General features: G+C 40.9%; 1 protein-coding gene across 1 annotated transcript; it reads right to left on the reverse strand.

The window, feature by feature from the left end:
- Positions 1–14805: 14805 nt before the first annotated feature.
- LOC116854897 (40S ribosomal protein S27-like) lies at positions 14806–15117 on the reverse strand. Its single transcript, XM_032837140.1, has one exon. The coding sequence runs from the start codon at positions 15115–15117 to the stop codon at positions 14806–14808; it is 312 nt and encodes a 103-aa protein (XP_032693031.1).
- Between the last annotated feature and the right edge of the window lie 2943 nt (positions 15118–18060).

Raw genomic sequence — 18060 nt, forward strand, 5'->3', positions numbered from 1 at the left:
ACAGATGTACTAGTTTATTGTGGGGAGATCCTGGGGGCCCCAGGAAGCTGGCTAATCCCTTTGCCTATAGGTTTTGATACCTACTAAAATTTAAATACTCCGGGCTTTATCCTAGTTATCAATCACTCATATCTCAGAACGAATACATAAATCCATTATTCAACAAAGATTTTTTCACCTTTCTGCCAGGCACAAGGTTACAGGAGAAGTTATAAGTTTAAGATGGAAAAGAATTGAGAGGCCTGGGTGGCTCAGTCTATCGTGTCCAGCTCTTGATTTTATTTATTTATTTATTTATTTATTTTTGTGGTAACTCTTGATTTTAGCTCAGGCGATGATCTCAGAGTCTTGAGATCAAACCCTGGGTGGGCTCCTGAGCTCTGTGCTGGGCATGGAGCCTACTTAAGATTCTCTCTCTCTCTCTCTCTCCTTCCCCCTCTTCCCGTCCCCCACTAAAGCACTATTTCTCTCTCTCTCTCTCTCTCTCAATAAAAAAGATGGAGAAGGATTAAGAGAGAATCCCAGGGGCACCTGGGTGGCTCAGTCTTTAAAGTGTCTGCCTTCGACTCAGGTCATGATCCTGGGGTCCTAGGATCGAGCCCTGCATCTGGCTCCCTGCTCTACAGTAAACCTGCTTCTCCCTCTCCCACTCCACTTGCTTGCGTTCCCTCTCTTGCTGTCTCTCTGTCAAATAAATAAATAAAAATCTTTAAAGAGAGAGAGAGGATCTCAAAGAAGATCTGGATAGGAAAAAAGGAGGGCTGAGTGCCTAGGCTCCTTCTTGCTTGGAAATCTCATTTACTTATTCATTCAACAAATATTTTTGAGTACCTACTATGTGTGAGACACTGGACCCTAGGCACTAGGGATAGAGTGATGAATATGAACAAAGCAGACAAAAATCCCTGCCCTCGTGCATCTTCCATGCTAATGGAGAGAGGGGCCATAAAGTAGTAAGGACAATATATAGCATACTAGATGGTTATACACACAATGGAAAAAAATAAAGCAGAACGCAGGGGATAGAGATGTCAGGAGTTGCGATTTTAAATGGGGGGAGGAGCGGAGGAGGCCTCACTGAGGATGTGGCCTCTGAGCTAAGCCTTGAAGACAGTGAGGGAGTGAGCCATGTGAATCACTTCAAAGGCAGAAGGAAACAGTGGCGGTGGCCAAGGTTCTGAGGTGGGACTCTGGCTGCAAGTTTGCGAAATAGTCTGGAAGCCAGTGAGGCTGGAGGTCATACAGGCAGAAGCGAAGCAAGAGGTCAGATCATGAGGACCTTCCGGGTCACTGAAAGGACTTGGACTTCTACTCAAGAGTGAGGTGGGAAGCTGTTGCAGCATTGTGAAAAGTAACAAGTCTGTGTTTGTTGGATTACTTTTTTTTAGTTGTATATGTACATGATGAAAAAAATCAAAGCGTATATAAAAGTAATGAAAAACAAAACTCTTCCTTCCATATTTCCATATATCTACCAGATCATTTCTCCAAGGATTGACACTGTTTTCAGTATCTTGAATAACCTTGAGGGAAAGAGAGTGAGGTGTGTGGAGAGAGAAAGAGATTTCCTTTTTTCATTTGCATACATGGAGAACCAATGAAATTATACAGTTATGGTTTAGGTATCTATCCACATTGGTTCCTGTTGGTGTATCTCATCTCATTCTTCTCAATGACTTCACAGCACTACACTGTATATCGTAATTTATTAAACCAATCCCTAATCAGTTGATGGATACTTAGGTTGTTCCTAGGATAAGGTTTTTTTTGTTTGTTTGTTTTGTTTTTCGTTGCGGGAGGTGCTGTTATAAAAATACTGTAATGAATATAGTAATGCATGTATCTTTGGGCACAATAATAATAATAACAGCTAACATTTATTGAATGCTTACTATGCACTAAGTACTGTGCTAAACACTTTACATGTCTTAGGTCATTTTATCCTTATAACTGCATGGGGTGAATATTTGCCATAGATTGAATATTTGTGTCTCCCCAAAACTCATATGTCCCCAAAACCTAATGCCTATATGTCCTAATTCCTTAATGCCTAATGTGCTGGTATAAGGAGATGGGGACTTTGGGAGGTGATTAGGTCATTAAGGCAGAGCCTTCATAAATGGGATTAGTGCCCTTTTATTTTTTTTCAGATTTTATTTATTTATTTTATTTATATTATATTTATATAGAGAGTAAGGGAGGGAGAGCAGAGTGGGGATAAGGGCAGAGGGACAAGCAGACTCTCCACTGAGCGCAGAGCCCCACAGGGGGATCAACCCTTGGACCCTGAGATTATGACCTGAGCTGAAGTCAGACACTTACCCTACTGAACCACCCAGGCGCCCCCTAGTGCCCTTTTAAAAGAAGCCCAGGGGACCCCCTTATCGCTTCTACCATGTAGGACATAGCAAGAAGGTGGCTGTTTGCAACATAGAAGAAGGCCCTTACCAGAACCAAACTATGCTGGCACCTTAATCTTGGACTTCCCTGCCTCCAGAACTGTAAGAAATAAATTTCTGATGTTTATAAACTACCCACACTGCGATGTTATGTTATAGCAGCCCAAGCAGACTAAGACAATACTATTATTATCCCCATTTTGCAGATGAGGGAAGCTTTAAAGAAGGTGAGGAACCTTCCCTAGGTTACAAGGCTAAGTCGTGGAGACAGTTTGAATGCAGGCAGTCCGACTCCAGAGCCGTTTAATTTCTATGCTATACAAATGGAACTGCTACGTCAGCGGATATGTACATTAACAACTACAGTTGTTAAATCTCTTGCTCCCCTATACCCTCATCAACACTGGATATTATCAATATTTTTTTAATATTTGCCAGCACCATAGGTGAATAAACGGCATCTTGCTGTTTTGATTTGCAAGCTTTTTGTTGAAGAGCAAGGTTGAACATCTTTTTATATGTGTATTTTGCCGTTTGTGGTTTTTTTTCAGTGCACTGCCTGTTTATATCATGTGTTTGTTTGTCTTTGGGTTGTTGATGTTTTTCTTAATGATTTGTTTGAGCTTGTTGGAAATTAAGGAAATTAGTCCTTTGCGTAGTATTGCAAATATCTTATGGCAATTTGTCATTTCTCTTTTGACTCTTTCTATGTTTTTTTTTCTTTTTGCTGTGCACAAGTTTTAAATTTTTATGTAGTCACATTTATCAATTTTTTAAATGACTTCTGGATTCGTGGCCTGTTTAGAAAGGCTTTCCCTTTCTAAGATTATATGTATTTAAATTCTTCCACATTTTCTTTTAGTACTTTTAAGGTTTCATTTTTTACATTAAATTCTTTGATTCGTCTATAATTTCTTTTAAGGTAAAGAGTAAGTTAAAGAATTCAGCTTGCCCACTATGTAAATATAGTTTTTGAATAATCCATCTTTTCCCCATTGAATTGATGTGCCATCTTTAAAATATACTAATTTCCCACATGTAATGAGGATTGTAAATAGGCGTTGATTTTTTTCCTCAAGAACTCAACTGTCATTAGGTAACATCATAACATGTTTTAATATCTGATAGGCCTTGTTCCTCCTCAAATACTCTCCTTTCAGGGGCTACCTGGGTGGCTCAGTAGGTTAAGCATCTGCCTTTGGCTCGGGTTATGATCCCAGTGTCCTGGGATGGATTCCCACATCAGGCTCCTTGCTCAGCGGGGATCCTGCTTCTCCCTCTGCCTGCTGCTCCCCCTGCTTGTGCTCTCTCTCTCTCTCTGAAAAATAAAAAAAATTTTTAATCTTTTTAAAAATGATCCTCTTTCAGAATTTTCCTGACTTTTATTTACCCATTTCCCCTTGAGTTTCAGTTTCTTCTTTTAGGATCCCTCACTCACCAAAAATGTCAGCCATTTCCCCAGCTTTTCCATACCATCTGAATGTTGTTCATTCATTAATAACTATTTTCTAAGCATTGTTGATTGACAGATACTATGTGAGGGACTAGAGGTATAGTGATGAATAATGACACAGCCTTTGCCCTCATGAAACTCACAGTCTACCGGAGATATAGATAAGTCAACAAGCAGTTGTAAGACAACATGGTTGGTGCATTTCCTGAGAGACGCATAAGTTTTGTGGGTCCCTGGCAAAATAGTAACTAACCTAAACTTAAGGGGAGGGAAGGGGCCAAGAAAGATCTGGAATAGATGGATAGGATCCTTGAGAGACTAACAGGAGTAGATTAGGTGAAGGGAAAAGAAAGAGGAGGGGGTTCCAGGATAAGAAATCCTCTTATGCAAAAGATCAGAAACATGATGAGTTCAGCAAACCACAAGGAGCAGTTGGTTGTGGCCAGAGCATAGGATGTGGGGGAGGTGTTGGGCGAAGGTGGAAGATGGGTCCTGCTTAGACCATCCGTGCTTAGTGTGCTAAGTAGGTTGAACTCGACCCAGTGAGCAGCAGGGCACCATCAAAATGTTTTAATCAGAGGAGTGACCTGATCACATTCTCATTTTAGAGTGATCGCTTCAGCTGCACGGTGGAGAATGGGGTCAGAAAAGAGCAACAGTGGGAACGGGGAGATGAGTTAGGGGGATGATGCTGTAGAATAACCCAGAGGAGAAATGCTGTGCATCTGAACGAGGATAGTAACTATGGAGGTGGAGAAAAGTAGATGGATTTGAAAAATGGTAAAGGTAAAAATTGACAGGAATTACTAATTAGTTGGACTCAAGTGGTTAGAGGGAGGTATCAAGAATACCTCCCGGGTTTACTGAGCTAGGATTTAGGGGAACAGGCTCTGGAGGAACGTGGAATGACATGGGTCCTGAGGAGTGTCTTGTGTAATGATCCTCTTCCCTCCCCTTCCCACACCAGAATTGATTTATCCTGTGGCCCATTCCCACAAGAGCTCCCTTCTCCCTTTCTAATTTACACTAGGGTATTACAAGCTAGTTAATCTTACCAGGCACAGGGAACATTTTCATTTGACAGCAACCCCTAAGGTTTTCATCTATGAAAATGATTTTGATAATAGTAGTTTCAGGCAGGCCAACTGGGAAAGAGATTTTGGGGAGGAGCTCTTCAAATTATAGTTGACCCTCCAATCACCCAGGTGTGAACTGTGCAGGCCCACTTATATGCAGATTGTTCTCAATAAATACATTACAGTACTATAAGTGTATTTTCTCTTCCTTGTGATTTTCTTAATATTTCCTTTGTCCTAGCTTTATTGCAAGAATACAGTGTATAATACATAAATGTACCAAATATGTGCTAATCGACTGTTTATTTGACAGGTGAGGCTTCCAGCCAACAGTAGGTGATTAGTAGTTAAGGTCAAGGGGAGTCAGGAGTTGGATGCAGATTTTCAGTGGTGTAGGGGGTGGGCGCCATGTAGTTGGAGGGTCAACTTCGTGCGCTAGTCCACAGCCTGCTCCCCAAAGCAGGATGTGGTCCTATGTTACTCTAAAAGCAGGTATGGCTTGGTCCCACAGCCTGGGCCAGTGTAAGCGGACCTTTGACTGGTCAGACTGGCCTAGACATCAACAGAAACAGGCCACATGCTAAACTGGAAAAAAAAATATCTGTCCGCCCTGGTCTTGTCTCCCACCTGTCAAGCACCCTCTTCCCCAAAAGGAATGTGACCTTAGGGGTCTAGAACAAACAGTCCTGGGAGACAGGCTGTTATTAGATGAGCCCATTATTGAGCCCTTGAAACCAAGCACAGCATTTACTGTGGAAAGAAATCTGATATTCTACATTCCAAAGGAGGGGGGAGGGCAGCCTGACATCAGAGGAGAGGGATTCGCATTGCCATGACAACCATAAGAGTTATACTGTATTGTTTGTACCCAGAATTTAAGAGATTATCCTTGGGCTAAAAAAAAAGAAACTATCACCCCTTTCCACTTCAACATCACCATCTCAGGACACCCACCACCTTCCTATGAGGTGTTTCATTTGTTCATTTGTTATATGTCACTTGGGTGTTTATTGATTTACTAATCTGCCTTCTTCCATTTTTTTCTCCTTCTTTTCTTTCTTCCCTGCATCTGACCAGCACAGCCAGAATGGGCCATTTGTCTTCCCACAGATGGTGCCAGTAAATCAAACTTCTGGCTGGTGGAAATGTGGGTCCCTGGAAAACCTCCCAAGTTGGGAGGCGTCCTTCCCATGCCTCAGGCTGCTTCTGGTCTGTCCTGGGAGATAGCTGGTGGGGAGAGTAAGGGTCTCTGGGAAAGGACTCTCTGTCCAAACAGGTAACAGAAAATCTGGCACTTAGGGCACCTCTCAGAGATAGCTTTCCCAACCCAGGCCTATTGTCACCTTTAAGGTTTGTAGCCACTAGGCAGGGAGCTCACTCAAGTGACAGTCTTAAATGCATCAAAGCAGGATTAGGGGACTTGGTAACTGGGGAAAGACATTTTTGAACCTTTACAAAAGCAAGTAGGCATTCCCACATCACCATGTGTTTCTTCCCATGTCACAGAAGAGTAAAGTGAGACAGGAAAGGCACACCCAGCCAGATTTTTGAAAAAAAGAAAAGTGAATCAAAGAAAGATCTGGAAACAACACAGTGCTTATTAATTCCCTGGCTCCAGTTAACCCCTCCTCCCATCGATAACACTGACATCACCTAACTTTTTAATCCCAGGGCCTAATTAGCATCCTGTTTATGAAGCTTTAAAAACCTTTTTCTTTCTTTCTCCTTCCTGGCTCAGTAACTCTCACTTTGGAAATCTCTGGAGATTTTAATTTCCCGAAGAGCCTCCTGTCATCTCTTACAGTAAGTCTTTTCATTTCACCTCGTTTAAGTATATTGGCTGGTTTAAAGGCTTAATTGCGATGAAGAAGATTAAGTCCAAATTTAATAAGCGTTAAGAGTAGAACAACATCCTTTATTTCCTCTGGCTTCAATATCATTACGTTTGGTTTTTTTATTTGTAGTGGAAAAGTTCAGATGACCTAAACTGGGGGAAGGAGGTGGGCTAGAGAGAAGAGCAAGAAGATGTCTGGTTGACTTTTTCTGAAATCTGTAGTTGCTGCCGCCACAGAGGCAGCAGACACATGGTTGGAGGAGGGTGATGGGTCTGGAAGTGAACTGGCAAGAACACAGGACGAAGCCGGCATGGAGGGAGGAAGGCGTGCCTCCAAGCTCTTCCCTAGTTTGCAAATGGGCTCTTTATTTTACCAGCAAGAGTGGCTTCCAGAACACTCTGGGTTCTCCAAGTCTCTAGGCTTGGGTGTAGCCAAATCTCTTTTCCTGTTAGTACAGCTAAAACCAGATTAGCATTTTTCAAAAAGAACTTGACTAGGAAATGAAGGGAAACACAAAACTAAAAAAAGAAAATGTAAATGCATAGAAATGAGCACAGAGTCTAAGATAAAGTCTAGCCCCAGATTGGCTCAACTGGCATAGACTACCACGCACCTATATGTGTGCGTGTGCATGCGCGCGCACACACACACATACACCTGGTCCTTTCTCCTCCTCAATGCTATTTGTGGAATGCTGCCTCAAAAGGCCCCCCAAGTGTTTCTCTTATGCATTGCAGTCTTGGCTGCCTCCTGTATTACATCCTTTATCCCTCTGATGATCTCAAAACATATTTGTCTCTTCCTAGTGGACTGTTGAGCTCTGCAAAGACAGGCACTAATCATAAGCATCTTTGTGAAATGACCAGAACTGAAGTGCACGAGAACGGGTCTTTACAACCCAGAATCATATCTTACCTTGGAAAGTAGCTCCTCTAAAAGCAGGCTGTTGACAGTGGATAAGGCTTTACACTCTCAGCTGAGGTCTGCTTGACCCTGTGTAAACATGCTTTTGACAATTTATAAAACCAAGCACTGCCTTATAATTATACAGGACTCTGCTTCTCAAACTCTGTTTCACACAATATCTCATTTGATTCTAACAACCTGGTAAGGAAATGAGACTGACAGAGGTTAAATAGCTAGACCCAAGTCACAGAGCTAGATAATAATAGCAGAGTTGGATCATTAGATCCAGATCTTTTGGTACTTAATCCAGTAGTCCTCCTGGTTTGATATACTACATCCCAAGAGACTTTTTTGGGTCAGGACATCAGTAAACTCAGAGATTCATTTTAATGCTTGCCTCTCACCATCCTCTCTGTCTTCCACCCACCCAAATTGGCACTAGCCCTGGGAGAGAGTCCAATGATCATTTGGGGACAAGCAAATAGCAGAACCTTGCTAAATCAGATCTGAATGCTATGAAGCCCAGCAATCCTATTTCTAGGAATGTATCCTAACAGATCATCCATATTCAACATAACTTCTTTTATTTAAAAAGATGTGCTGTCCAAACAAACTGCAACTGTGGGGAGAAACCAGCCAGTGGGTTGGCAGTTTGCTACCACTGAATAACCAGACAGGTATGTACAGATGTATGCATAAGGATGTTCATGACAGTTATGTTACATTGGGGAAACATTGGAAATTATCTAATGTCTAACAACAGGAGAAAGGGTTAAAAACAGTAAGGCACATCCATATTATGGACTGTCATGAAGTCAGTAAAACCAATGATGTGGTGTAGATCTGTATTTGCTGACATGGAAATACATCAGATGCACTGTGAAGCTTTTTTAAAAGCAAGATACAAATCAGCATTATAGTATAATATCATTTTTGTAAAACACTGCACTTCAGGAAATAGTCTGGAAGGATATTTTTAAAATGTTAACAGTAGTGTATTGTGTGACACTGAGATTGGAGGGTGGAATATGTGATCTTCGTTTTTACGCACATATATCTTTCTGCAATGAACATACATCACTTTTTTTAGTAACTTCCACGCCCAGTGTGGGGCCTAACTCATGACCCTGAGATCAAGAGTTGCGTGCTCCATCAACAGAGCCAGCCATGTGTACTGAACATATATTACTTCCATCTTAGAGAACATAACAAATGATTTTCAAAGAAAGAACTAAATGCCAGACCTACCATTTATGGCCAATTGAGTTTTGACAAGGGTGCCAGTACATTCCAATGGCTCAAGAACAGTCTTTTCAACAAACAGTGCTGAAACAAGTGGGTATCTATCTATATGTGGAAGAATGAATTTGAACCCATACCTCACACCATATGCAAAGATTACCTCAATGAATCTGACAAATATAAGAGCTAAAACTATAAAACTGTTTGTAGAAAGCTAGTGTCAACCCTTCATTCTTGAGCTGGAGTATTGTCTTCGCCTTTGGTGATTTTTTTCAAAAATATACATATCCGCAGAGCACCTGTGTGGCTCGGTTGGTTAAGGATCCACTCTTGGTTTTGGCTTAGGTCATGATTTCATGGGTCATGGGATCAAGCCCAGCATCGGACTCTGCACTCATTGGTGGGGGTGGGGTTCTGCTTGAAGATTCTTTCCCTCTACACCTCTCCTCACTCACTCTCTCCCACTTTCTCTCTCTCTCTTTCTCTCTCTCAAATAAATAAATAAATTTTAAAAATATATATAAATATCCTCAGGTAAGTGTATAGTTTATTTTGGACCCTGGTCTGTGGCAGTCAATACTCTGTGTGTGTTTGTGTCTGTCTATGTCTGTTTGTGTGTGCCTGTGTGTCTATCTGTATGTCTGTGTGTGTATTGGGGATAGATGTGCACAGAAGATGAAGAATCCTCCACCACCAGCCCTTTCATACTGTAGCTATGAGCAAAGTGCCATTTTGGGAGCTTGGTGGGCCAGGAAGGACTTTTTTTTTTAATTTTATTTATTTATTTTATTATTTAAGGGGGGGCAGAGGGAGAGAATCTCAAGCAGACTCCATGCTGAACATGGACTCTGATATGGGGTTCTATCTCATGACCCTGAGATCATGACCTGAGTCAAAACCAAGAGTTGGATGCTTAACCAACTGAACCACCCAGGCACCCCACCAGAAGTTTATTTTTTTCTAAGATTTTATTTATTTGACAGACAGAGATCACAAGTAGGCAGAGAGGCAGTCAGAGGGGTGGGGAAGAAGGCTCCCTGCTGAGCAGAGAGCCCGATGCGGGGCTCGATCCCAGGACCCTGGGATCATGACTTGAGCCGAAAGGCAGAGGCTTTAACCCACTGAGCCACCCAGGTGGCCCCAGAAGTTTATTTTTATAAGGAAACAGAAATGAGTGGTAACCTAGACTAGATAAATAAGAAGGGATCAAGCTGAAATCTGCAACTGAGTAGAAGTGAAATATCTGTTTAGCTGTTCCTTCAAAAATACAGACTTTCCAAAAAATATATATAGACTTTCCAGTTTATTCCCTGTACTGTAGCCATCTTGTCTTCCTTGAAGGTAGAGTTGCTCCAAGTCCTCAACCCCACCCTAATATTAACACTTGTCTCTTTGTATAAAATTGGAGTGCTGCTTCTTCCTCTTTCACTCTTCTAGGTAGGTACATTTTTAGTTTGTTATCTTATGTGAGGTTTCCTGGAAATAGCCTCTGACGCACAGATTTGCATACCGGGAAGGTTATGAGGGAGTACACTTGGGTCCAATGCCTGTGAGGGAGTGAAGAAAGCAAGATTTGGGGGGAGGAGAAGTTGAACTGGAAAGCCACAGCTTCTCCCACAGGGAACTCCAGGGCCCGGATGACCTTTCAACGTTGTCAAAAATTGAGGCAAGGGTTGTGAGCCTCTGTATTCTCATTGGATATGTGCTGCTTACCACACCATAACCTGCCTGAAAGGGCACAACCTTGAGCAAGGCCACCTTTGGCTAAGAGTGATGCCAAGAGAGGGACATGACTGTGAGTCATCAGCAATGAACACTTCCAGAAGCCGGAGGACCAAGGGGGATGTGGATCTGGGTGGTGCCTCACAACATTTACTACTGATATTTACCTGGTCAGACCTCAGAGAAAGATCTAGAAAAGATTGCTGTGAATCCTTTCACCTTCACCCACCTTCCCCCATTTTTTCATGGTTAGAGTTGACACTTAGAAAGAGAGGTGTAGGACTCCCAGATTTGGGGCATGAGCAACAGGGGAATACAAAATATATATGTATATCTATATGTAGATATACATATATACACACACATATATATGTATGTGTGTGTGTGTGTGTGTGTGTGTGTGTATCTCCCTGGCTTCAGCAAGTGGTTGGGTGTTGGTGCAGTTTAATGGCATGGGTAAGGAAAAGGCTTGGGGCAGGGAGAAATCAAGCTTTCAGTCTTTGAGAAGCTAAGTTTGAGATGTTTGTGAAACATTCAAATGGAGATGTGAATTAAGTAAATGAATATATGAGTATGAGCCTAGAGAAGCCTGGGGTATTGTTGTAACTCGGGAGTTAGTGTATAAATTGGGTTGAAAGCCATGGGAATGAATGAGATCACTTAAGGAGAGAAGTGTAAAAAGAGAAGAGAAAACCTAGGGCCGACCCTTCAGAAATCAACATTTTAACATCTGCATAGAGGAGGATGAGGAGACAGCTGGAGTAGTTAAGAGGAGTAGGAAGAATACAGTGAACAGGTTGTATCACAAAATCTGCAAGAAGAGAATGTTTCAGAAAATGAGGAAATGGTCGTCAGTATTAAATATTGTTGGAATGTGACGCAAGTTGAGGATAAAAATTTTTCCATTGGATTTAACAACATGGGAGGCCATTGGTGATCTTTGTGGGAGCTATTTTAGGAGAGTTATGGGGACAGAAGGCCAGATTGGAGTGGGTTGAAGAATGAGAGGAAAGTAAGGAAATAGAGGCAGTGTGTACAGAAAACTCAAGAAGTTGGCCGTGATAAGCAGGAGGAAAGAGATATAGGGCAGTCAGCGGAAAGGGTTTGTGAGCTTGAGGGATTGCAGTGGTGTTTGCTCATTTGCTCACTTTTGGATATTTTGGGTTTTTTTTAATTTTTTAAAAGATTTTATATTTATTTATTTATCGGAATGAGAGAGACAGAGACAGAGACAGCACAAGCAGGGGGAGTGGCAGAGTGAGAAGCAGACTCCTGGCTGAGCAGGGAGCCCAGCATGGGGCTCAATCCCAGGACCCGAGGATCAGGACCCAATCAGAAGGCAGCTGCTTAACTGAATGAGCCATGCAGCCATCCCACTTTTGGATATTTTAATGGAAGCATCACATACATACAGGAAAGCACAAATCAGGTGTACAGCTTGATGAATTTCCATATTCTGAACACATCCACATAACCAGCATCCAGATCAAAAGAGAACAACTAAAGGCTACATTCTGTATGATTCCAACTTATGACATTCTGGAAAAGGCAAAGGAATGAAGACAGAAAAACGATCAGAGGTTGCCAGCAGTTAGTGGGGAGGGAGAGATGAATAGGTGAAGAAGCACAGATGATTCTTAGGGCGGTGAAACTATTCTGTAGGATGCTATCATGATGGATGTATGTTATCACACATTTGTCCAAAGGCATAGAATGTACACCAAGAGTGAACTCTAATGTAAACTATGGACCCTAGATGACTATGATGTATCAATGTAGGTTCATTGATTGGAACAAATGTTTACCAGTATGGTGGGGCGTATGGATAATGGAAGAGGCTGTGCATGTGTAGGAGCCAAGGTTATATATGGGATTCTCTGTACCTCCTGCTCAATACCACCATGAACCTAAAACTGCTCTAAAAAATAAAGTTTATTTTTTAAAAAGAGAGAGAACACCCCAGAAGTCCCCTTGTGACCTATTTCAGTAACTAGCCCCTGCAAAGGTAACCATTACCCTAAGATCTAACACCACAGAGTAATTTTCTTTATTTTTGAACTCTAATGGAATCCTCCAATATGTACTTTTTCGTGTCTGGCTTTTATTACTTGGCATTACTTGTGAGATACACCCATATTATTGTGTGTTGTAGCAGTGCATTCAGTCCCTTGCAGTATATTATTTCATTGTGTTAATTTATTCATTCTACTGTTGAAGGCCATTAGGGGAATTTCCAGTATGGGGCTTTTACAGATAGTACATTCTTGTGTGTGTGTCTATTTTTTAGTACTTAAACAATCATTCACGTGCTCCGTATAAATCACTTTTCAAAAAACACTCAAACATTTTAAAGCATAACTTTGTGACAAGAACACACAAATCTTAAAAAAAAAAAAAAAAACTTACAAAAAGACCATCCTGGGGCACCTGGGTGGCTCAGTTAAGCATTGGCCTTCAGCTCAGGTCTTGATCTCAGGGTCCTGGGATCGAGTTCCATGTCAGGCTCCCTGCTTCTCCCTCTTTGCCTGCCTCTCCCTCTGCCTGCCAGTGGCTCACCCTGCTTATGCTCTCCGCAACCCACTCTGTCAAATAAATAAATAATATCTTTAAAAAGAAAAAAGACCATCCCATGGTCCGATCCTACAAAGTTAACTTCATGAATTTCAGAGTAATTTATTAAGATTCTAAAAAGTCATAAAATATTTCTCATTGCATGCCCATAGATTGAAAGGTACAATGAGAAAGTTGCTCCACAGCTAATCCCCCTCTGTCGGTCTCCAAAAAACTTTCCTACCCAAGGTAATCCCTGAGCCCATTTAGGTCCACATTCCTTAAATGTTTGCTTTATAATAAGCCAGCAGTTAAGTCCTAGACAGAAACTTTTTTTTTTTCCAGGACATATGTGGATAGGCAACAAGTCAAATTCAAGCTTTCTATTTTTAAGACTTTTTTCTTATTGAGGTAAAATTCACATCACATAAAATTAACCATTTTAAAGTGAACAATTCAGCAGCATTTGGTATGATCACAATGTTGTGCAACAACCACCTCTATTTTGTTCCAAACCATTTTTATCACCCCAAAAGGAAACCCGATGCATGTTAAGCAGATGCTCTCCATTCCTCCTTCCCCCTCCCTTTGCCCCTGACAACCACCAACCTGCGTTCACCCTCTACTGATTTATTCTGGGTATTTCATGTATATTCTGCACATTTCACATAACTGGAATCATACAATATGTGACCTTTTGTATCTGGGCTCTTTTCCCTGAGCATTGCATTTCTGAAGGTCATCCACATGTATCACAGCATTCTTTTTTATAGCTTTAATAACATTCCATTGTATTATATACCACAACTTGTCCGTTCATCCATTGATGGACATTTGGTTTCTTTCCACCTTTTGGTTATTATAAACAGTCCTCCCACATACATGAGAGTGTTTGTTTATTTGCTTTTTACCCATTTTCAACTCTTTTGTACAAACCTAGGAGCGAAATTGCTGGGTCATATAGTAAGTCTATGTTTACTTTTATGAGAAACCACCAAATTGTCTTGCACAGTGGCTGAGCCATTTTCCATTCCCACTAGCAATGTATGAGACTTCCAATCTCTCCACAGCCTCACCAAAATTCACTATTTTCTTTTTCTTTTTTTTCTTTTCTTTTTTTTTTTTTTTTGTAATAGCCATTCCAGTGAGTATGAAGTGATACCTCATTGCCTCATTGTGGTTTTGATTTGCATTTCCATGATGACTAAAGATGATGAGCCTCTTCTCACGTGCTTGTTGACAATTTGTAGATCTTCTTTGGATAAACATCTAGTTTAATCCTTTGTCCACTTTTTTAGTTGGGTTGTTTGTCTTTTTGTGTTAAGTTGTAAGAGTCCTTTAGATGTTCTAGACACCAGACCCTGATTAGATATATGATCTGCAAATACTTTCTCCCATTCTGTAGGTTGTCTTTTCACTTTCTCGGTCACATCCTTTGGTGCAATTGAGATGATTATGGGTTTATTTTTCTTTCTTCTATTAACGTAGTGTTTTATATTGATCAATTTTCTGATGTTTAACCACCCTTGCATTTGTAAGGTAAATCCCACTTGGTCATGCTGTTTTTATCTTTTTAATATGCTGTTGGATTCTGCTTGCTAGTATTTTGTTGAGGATTTTTTTTAAACCAAAATATGTTTATTGGGATAGTTCCCCACTAATCTTGATTCAGGGTGCTTTTTGTATTGCTTCCAGCTGAAGGAGTATCCTTCTTTAAGCCTTGCTTTTCCTCCCATAGGCTGGCAAAGGACAGTGGAGCAGCCAACACACAAAACTAGTATTGGTGCATGGCTGAAGAAGATGGTGATTTTGTAACATGCTGGGCACTTCACATCCATGAAGTAGTAGTTGGGGCTCTGCACCAGGTGTTTCGTCTTGGGCTTCTTCTTTTCCTCTTCCGGGGACTGGTGGAGGAGGCCCTTCAGAAAGGCCATGTTCTTGTGCGGAGGTCCTCACCCCGGGAAAGCTTGTGGAGGATTTCTGCATCTACATCCAGGAGGGATACCAGTCTATAACAAACATTCTATTTTAAAGAGAAAAAGAGAAGGAAAAAAAATGTACCAGTACACTTTACTCAAACAAAATAAGGAAAAGACAAAAATCATATCACAGCAGTCATAACCTTGAACAGTATTTTGTTACACTGAAAACTATCATTGGCCATACATTCCGCTGGGAAATGTCCCTCAGTGAGGATCCTGCTTAATCTAGCCAATAGAGTTAAAAAACAATGAAATCTGAAGCTCATCAAGTTACCTTAGAGATGAGGTAACAGTGCCACAGAGGTTAAATGATTTACATGTGGTGACATTTAAGGTAAGCAGGAACTGGCACTTTTATTTTGTCACGGTTCACCTGAAGCATTTTTCACTTGATCACTCCTTTCCTACCAATCTCCAAGACTCCCTTCTTGCCAAAAACCCACACTACAAAATTTTTCCTCACTTCTATTGAAAATAATATTCTGCAATTTAAGCCAATTACTTCCCGCTATTTACTTTGGTGAGACTAGAAAACAGCCAGTCAGTATTTTATCAGGCACACAAAAAAACCATTCACATACCTGAAGTACAACAAACCGTGTGGCCAAGTTCTTTGACATTTTTTTGTTCGTCTTCTTTCCCAAGCCTTCCGGGCTACTCTGTCCTGGACTAGTACATGTTCTCTCCATCTCTCCAGGCTCTTAAAGCCAAAATATGGCCTATTGTCCCCACAGAGGGGAATTCACAGGATAAAGCAACTGTTGACTGTGAAGGTGGATGTTATATTTTCAAGTTTGAAAAGTGACATAGAAATATGAAACCTATTTGAAATATTCAGGCTGAAATGTTCAAATTGAGAGTAATGTTGAGAGACAGGAGAGTAAGAACGTGAACAATAGTGATTTAATTCATGGCATGAGTCAATCGTATTTAGTAAGTGGGTGGAACTAGAGGTGGGTGGAAATAGGATGGTGAAATCTAGGGAAAAAAACCAGCAATAAAAAGTCAGGGTCAACTCAAAGGTCAAATCAACCATAAGTGAATCAATTTGGATTTATACAAAGTAATTTACACAATGATCTGCCATCTATCAGACTTAATATGACATGCTGCTTCTGGTATCCTTATAAAGAGGCACTGAAGGGCTCAATATTTAAGTTTTTTTCTGTGGTGATTTCAAGCTCCATAGCTCCAGCTTTTTGACAGTAGCATTCTGGTTCATTGTTTTTTGTCCTTCTGAACTTTTCCCACTTTCCTCTGTTTTCAGTGGGTTTCTTTCTCCTTGTTATTTTGAATCCCTATGACTGGTACAGGCCACTGCCTCCTCCTGCCCAACCCCTTTCACAAGCACAGCACCCCTCACTCTACCATTGTGCATCTCCAATGTCAGTGACTCCCAATATCTGATGACAGTTGATAGGTCCTTCTCACTTCCCCTTTCAAGACTGCAGGGCAGTGGCAGCCCTGTACACATCTTTTGGTAAATATATTTGCACTTCTGTTGGATATATGCTTAGAAATGGAACGACTGGGTCACAGAGGTTGAAGGTAGAGTTAGCTTTAGAGGCTACTGTCAAAGAGATTGTCAAATGTCTATACCACTTTATAGACTCCCACCAGTGATGAATGATAATTCGAGTTTCTCTTCATCCTCACCAATAGTTGGTATTGTCTTTTTTTTTCTTTATTTTAGCCATTCTGGTAGGATTATAGTGGTATTTTATTGTGGGTGGTTGCTGCTGTTGTGTCTTTCTCTTAATTATTTTGAAATAATAATAATAGTTATACCTCTCACCTCACTTCCCCTAATGTTAACATATTAGGTACCCATAGTACAACTATAGAAAAGCTGGGAGGTGAACATTGATGAATGTAAATGTGAATGAACCTGTGAATGTCATCATGTATGTCAAAAGGGATTTTGCAGGTGTGATTAAGTTAAGGGTCTTGAGACAGGGTGACCACCCTGCGTTAGCCAAGAGGGCCCAATTAATCAATCATAAGGGTCCTCATCAGGGGGAGGCAGGTGGGAGATTGCAGTCAGAGTAGGATATATGACAACAGAATAAAAATGATGGAGCAATGCACAGAAGTGGTCACTAACCAAGGAATGCTGGCAGCCTCTAGAAGCTGAAAGGCAAGGAAACAGATTCTGCTCTTAGAGCCCCCAGAAGGAACACAGCCCTACTGACACCTTGACTTTGAACTACTGACATTCAGAACTGTAAGAGAATAGATGTGTTTTGTTTTAAAGCCCCTAAGTTTGTGGTAATTTGTTACAGCAGCAATAAGAAACTAATACGATAAACTTAACACTTTTGAAGAGTACTAGTTTGTAGGATGTTCCCAATTTGGGTTTGTCTGATGTTTTCTCATGATTATGTTGAAGTTATGCTTTTTTTTTTTTTAATAAGAATACCACAGAAGTGGTCTTGTACCCTTCTCTGTGCATAATGTCAGGAGGTATGTGATGTCAGTGTGCCTTATTGCTAGTAACAGTCACCTCGATCATTTGGATGAGGTGGTGTCTAGGTTTTTTTCCACCGTAAAGTTTTTCTTTTGCCCTTTGATAAACCTTTGAAGGAAGATACTTTGAGAATATGCTAATATCCTGTTTCTCCTTAAACAATTGACCACAAATTTTAGCATCCATCAATGTTTCTTGGATACAACAAATATTACTGTGATGCTTGCCTAATAATGGTTATTAATTTCCATTGTTCTTTCTACATCTATTAAGGGGGATTCCTCTGTAAAAAAGGGCTATCCCTAACCCTGCCACTTTTTTTATTCACCTATTTACTTACATCAGTATGGACCCGTATATATTTACTTTATTCTATGGGTTATAATCCATGGCTACCATTATTTACTTTGTTGTTCAAATTGCCCCTG

The sequence above is a fragment of the Lontra canadensis genome, unplaced genomic scaffold (genome assembly GCF_010015895.1).
Source record: "Lontra canadensis isolate GAN:19392208 unplaced genomic scaffold, GSC_riverotter_1.0 scaffold96, whole genome shotgun sequence".
In the NCBI taxonomy this organism is placed as follows: Eukaryota; Metazoa; Chordata; class Mammalia; order Carnivora; family Mustelidae; genus Lontra; species Lontra canadensis.

Bases quoted from the DNA above. Each gene is read 5' to 3' on its own strand.
- LOC116854897 (XM_032837140.1), bottom strand. From the start codon at position 15,117: ATGGCCTTTCTGAAGGGCCTCCTCCACCAGTCCCCGGAAGAGGAAAAG.